This window comes from Dipodomys spectabilis, unplaced genomic scaffold (assembly GCF_019054845.1).
Source record: "Dipodomys spectabilis isolate Male_0828 unplaced genomic scaffold, ASM1905484v1 ptg000496l, whole genome shotgun sequence".
Classification (NCBI taxonomy): Eukaryota; Metazoa; Chordata; class Mammalia; order Rodentia; family Heteromyidae; genus Dipodomys; species Dipodomys spectabilis.
This window is the reverse complement of record NW_024871173.1, coordinates 892562-897894: the sequence shown is the minus strand read 5'-3', so window position 1 is coordinate 897894 and position 5333 is coordinate 892562. Positions and strand designations below refer to the sequence as shown.

The 5333-nt window shown below is 43.4% G+C and overlaps 1 protein-coding gene across 1 annotated transcript; it reads left to right on the top strand.

Moving 5' to 3' along the window:
- Nucleotides 1-3568: 3568 nt before the first annotated feature.
- Nucleotides 3569-4525, top strand: LOC122098945 (olfactory receptor 2B11). The gene has a single exon (XM_042669511.1). The coding sequence runs from the start codon at nucleotides 3569-3571 to the stop codon at nucleotides 4523-4525; it is 957 nt and encodes a 318-aa protein (XP_042525445.1).
- Nucleotides 4526-5333: the final 808 nt, after the last annotated feature.

Sequence of the window (5333 nt, the reverse complement as noted above, 5' to 3'; positions counted from 1 at the left end):
CAAGGCAATGAGTGAAGTCAGAAAGTGAGGGAAGCTGTAGAGTTAGCAACAACCAGAGACCCACCTTCTTATAACCCCCTAGGGTATCATTGAGACCATAATCTCACATTGCCATTACCATCATGAATGCAGACAAGTGCAGACATGGGCCTAATATATACAATAAAAAAGTGGGCTTTAAAAGCACACCAGGCTAGGTGCCGGTGACTCACACCTATAACCCTAGCTACTCAGGAGGCTGAGATCTGAGGATCACGGTTCAAAGCAAGCCCAGGCAGGAAAGTCCATGAGACTCTTATCTCCAATAAATCACTCAGAAAACCGAAAGTGGCGCTGTGGCTCAAGTGGTAGAGTGCTCGCCTTGAGCTGAAGAGCTGAGGGACAGCGCCCAGGCCCAGAGTTCAAGCCCCATGACTCAAAAAACAAAAGAAAGACCACATGAGCCAAGGGCCAGTGGCTCACACCTGTAATCTTAGCAACTTTGGAGGCTCTGAGGACCGAGATTTGAAGACAGACCCAGCAGGAAAGTCCATGAGACTCTTAGCTCCAATTAACCTCCAAAAAGCCAGAAGTGGGCTATGGTTCAAAAATTAGAGCATCAACCTTGAGGAATAAAAGCTAAGGGACAGCACCAGGCCCTGAGTTCAAACACCAGGACCACCACAAATATAAACTAATTAATTAACTAATTTCTAAAAGTGCTAAACCTGACTGTGCCCTGTCACAGCTTGCAGTGTTAAAACAGATCTTGATTAGAGACAAAATTCCATTTGTAAAACTAATCTCTTTAACTACTCTTAATAGTGGGGGAAAGTATAATGAATATTTCACAAGAATATTGAGAGCATTACAGCAAACAGTATATACTTTCACACTACTGAAAGAAAAGGGAAATTTACATTTAACCACTTAAACTTTAGGATTTGAGTCATTTTTAAATAACTACTGAGTTCTTTAAGATAGCAACTCATGAAAATCTGCTTTTTGCAACCTCTAAGTGAAATAGCTCTCTGTAAGTCTTACAATCTGTGGATAAAGCACCAAGTCAATAATTTGGTGGGGGAAAAGCTCCATAAATTACTTGCATGTAGGATTTATTTTCAGGTTTATCAAAGAGCACAGTACTCCCATTAGAACTGGCAGGGCTTGAGAGTAGAAGGTTGGAATCTAAAGGAGCTCTGTAGCAAAGCCACAAATCAGCAGATGGCAATGCTATTGTGTCTTGATAGTGACAGTATCCACACATTACATTAACTATGTTTTCTATCACTAAGAGATCAGCTGCTTGGTAAAAAGTCTACCTGAAATCTAAATATCACTCCAGTGTGAGACCACTGTTAGCACTAGACTAATTTCTAAGGCCATCTTATTTTTTATTAAACCCCAAGGGTTATTTGCTACACTGCACAAGAGCTTTCTTCCTTTGTTAAAAATTCTATGCTTATAAATAGCTATGTCTTTTAAGCCTGGCTTCTACATATGATCCAAAACATACAATACTTTGTTTTTTGAATTTGGTTTGTCTCACTCAAGATAATGTTCTCCAAATGCATCCATTTTGCTGCAAATGAAACAATTTCATCTTTTTGTGATTGTGTAATATTTCACAGTATATATAAAATATACTATACACTAAATGTATAGTATATATTCTATATACGTATATGTGTGTGTGTACATAATCTTTATCAACTCAACAATTTTGGGTGTCTCAGTTGACTCCATTGTTTGGCTATTATGAATAGCATAGCAATAAACATGGGTAGACAGGTGCCTTTCTGTGTATGAATTTATGCTCATTTGGATATATGCTCAATAGTGGTATAACCCGGTCATAAGAAAAATCCACTTTTAGTCTTTTGAAGAACCTCTATACTGATTTACAAATTGGCTGTACTTCTCACCCAGAGGGTATGAAGTTTCTCGTTTCTCTGCATCTTCACAAGCATATGATGTTGGTTGCTTTCTTTTTTGGTCGGTCCTGGTGGCTGAACTCTGGGCCTGGACGCTGTTCCTCAGCTCTTCAGTTCAAGGCTAGCACCCTACGACATTGAACCAAAGTGCCATTTCTGACTTTTTTCTGCTTATAAGGGGCTGAGGAATGGAACCCAGGGCCTCATGGATGCAAGGCAAGCACTCTACCACTGAGCCACCTTCCCAGCCCATGGTTTTGTGTTTTTTTGGTTTTTTTTTTTTTTTTTTTTTTTGGCTGGTCATAGGGCCTGAACTCTGGGCCCTGGCACTGTCCCTCAGCTTTTCGGCTCAAGGGTAGCACCCTATGACATTGAACCACAGTGCCACTTCTGGCTTTTTCTGCCTATGTGGTGCTGAGGAATCTAACCCAGGGCATCATGCATGCAAGGCAAGCACTCTACCACTGAGCCACCTTCCCAGCCCAACTGGTTGCTTTCTTGATGGCTGACATTCTACTATAATTGTTTCTATGGAAAATATAGCACATAAACCAAATTGAGAGGCAAAGGGGAAGGGAGAGAGAAAAGAGCATGAGTAACTCTGTAACACATTTCAAGTATATATGAAAAAAACATAAAGAAAATGATAGCAGGTGATCAAAATGAGGTTGGGCAAGGAAAGAAAAATTCTGTGAGTGGGTACAAGCAGGAAAACATTGGGCTAACAAGAGGAGGACGGACGATGAATACTGTGCTAATCAATCATTTACAACTGTGAAAATGGAATAAAATCTGCTGAAATTGTTTTGGGAAGAAGGAAGGGGGCAAACAGAGTGATATGGTGAAGATGAATAGATTATAGTGAAAATGTGTGGGGCAGGTGGGCGGGAAGGCAGGCAGGCACATTAGAAAATAATTCTAAGCCAGGTTTAGGCCTGTTATCCGAGCTACTCGGGAGGTTCAGATTTGAAGCCAGTCAAGGAAGCAAAGTCTCTGAAACTCTTATCTCCAATTAACCAATTTTGCTCAAATGCTAGAGTACTAGTCCTCAGTGAAAAACCTAGTCTCCAAGTTCTAAATTAAAGCCCAAGTAACAGTACAGAAAGAAAGAGAGGAAGGAAAGAAGGAAGGAAGGAAGGAAGGAAGGAAGGAAGGAAGGAAGAAGGGAGGGAGGGAGGGAGGGAGGGAGGGAGGGGGCGAGGGAGGGAGAGAGGGAGAAAAGAAAAAAGAAGAGTCTGCTCCAGGACCTTATCAAGGAAGGTCATCAGGGGTGGGGTCAAGATTAAGCCAAGGCTGAAATACTATTTAAAATTGTTACTCGTGTAGTATGGATCACATGAAGACTTTAACCATCTTCAAGATTCTGACACTGAAGTCAGATTTGTTTTCCTCATTTTAACAGATGCAGAAAGTGAAGTTCTGAGAGACTACATGGTTTAGTTAAGATCAGAGAGAAAGGAAAAACTAAGAATTGCATGCTGCTGTTCTGATTTGCTTCTGACTGCTCCACATCCCAGTGTCTTCACAGAGGTCGGGAAGGTAAGACAGGGTTGGAAAGAATACAGGGAAGACACTGGCACCAGAAAAAGGCTTCACTATTTATCTCACGAGTTATTTGCTTGAGCCTCCTAACCGCTACCAGAAGATGCCTCGGCATGAGAAGTGACAACCACAGCACCTCGGGGGGTCCCCTGACAGACTTCATCCTTCTGGGTGTTTCTGACCGACCATGGCTGCAGCTGCCTCTCTTTGTGGTCCTCCTGGTGTCCTACGTTCTGGCAATGTTGGGAAACATTTCCATCATGCTGGTGTCCCGCCTGGATCCCCAACTCCACAGCCCCATGTACATCTTCCTCAGCCACCTGTCCTTCCTGGACCTCTGCTATACCACCACCACGGTACCCCAGATGCTGTTCAACATGGGCAGCTCTGAGAAGACCATCAGCTACGGAGGCTGCACAGTGCAGTATGCGATTTTCCACTGGCTGGGGTGCACTGAATGCATTGTCTTGGCCGCCATGGCCCTGGATCGCTATGTGGCCATCTGCGAGCCCCTCCGGTACGCCGTCATCATGCACCGCTCTCTCTGCCAGCAGCTGGTGGCTGTGGCCTGGCTCAGTGGCTTTGGCAACTCTCTTGTTCAAGTGGTTCTGACTGCACAATTGCCCTTCTGTGGGCGGCAGGTGCTAAACAACTTCTTTTGTGAGGTGCCAGCCATGATCAAGTTGTCCTGTGCTGACACGACCATGAATGATACGACACTAGCGGTGCTGGTGGGCTTCTTTGTGCTTGTCCCTCTAGCTCTCATCCTTCTCTCCTATGGCTTCATCGCCCGAGCTGTGCTCAGGATCCAGTCCTCCAAGGGAAGGCACAAGGCCTTTGGGACTTGTTCTTCCCACCTGGTGGTGGTCTCTCTCTTCTACCTACCTGCCATCTACATGTACCTGCAGCCTCCCTCCAGATACTCCCAGGAGCAGGGCAAGTTTATCTCTCTCTTCTATTCCATAATCACCCCCACCCTGAATCCCTTCATCTACACTCTGAGGAATAAGGATGTGAAGGGAGCTCTCAGAAGGCTCCTGGCAAGGATCTGGAAGCTCTGCAGATCATGAAGATCTGAGATGAGGCTATCACCACCTATTCAAGTGAGCTCTTATACTCACAGAATTAGTAGCTAAGCAGCAAGCATTTTGAGAGATCTGAGAACCTGGAAAATCCCCAAAACATCTCACCTCTCATGTGCTAATGCCAGTGATTTGCAAGTTACACTAATTCTAATAGGCTATATGTTTATAAATTTAAATCAGTTAATTGAATTATTTCAATTCTAATTTTCTGGCTTTTTTTTTTTTTTTTTTTTTTTTTTTGTCTGTCAAGGAGCTTGAACTCTGGCCTGGGTGCTGTCCCTCAGCTCTTCAGCTCAAGGCTAGGGCTATACCACTTGAGCCACAGCACCACTTCCAGTTTTCTGGTGGTTTATTGGAGAAAAGAGTCTCATGGACTTTGCTGCCCGGGCAGATCTCAGCCTCCTAAGCAGCTAGGATGACAGGCGCAAACCACCAGCACCTGGTTCCTTTTTCTTCTTCCTTTTTCTTCTCTCCTCCCTCAATTTGTCTCTCTATAAGCTTTCTTCCTTTTCTATTACTCGTACATGAGTAATATGAAACTGAAAGACAGTCTTACACATTTTTCCACAGATTTAAACTCCCCTGTGTAATGTTTTCAAAATATTGTGACTAAGTGAATTCATTTGTGATTATAGATGACTTTTCTCCTGTAATTCAAGTTTCCTCCTATAGAAGTTTCACTCTCCACCGAGTGGTGGAGAGTAACTAGCCGAAATACATCTACCTATGTTCTTCCCTCTCCAAACATACCTATTACAGATTTCAACATAGAAATTAGGTACAGTAAGGGAAT

Bases quoted from the DNA above. Each gene is read 5' to 3' on its own strand.
- LOC122098945 (XM_042669511.1), top strand. From the start codon at position 3,569: ATGAGAAGTGACAACCACAGCACCTCGGGGGGTCCCCTGACAGACTTC.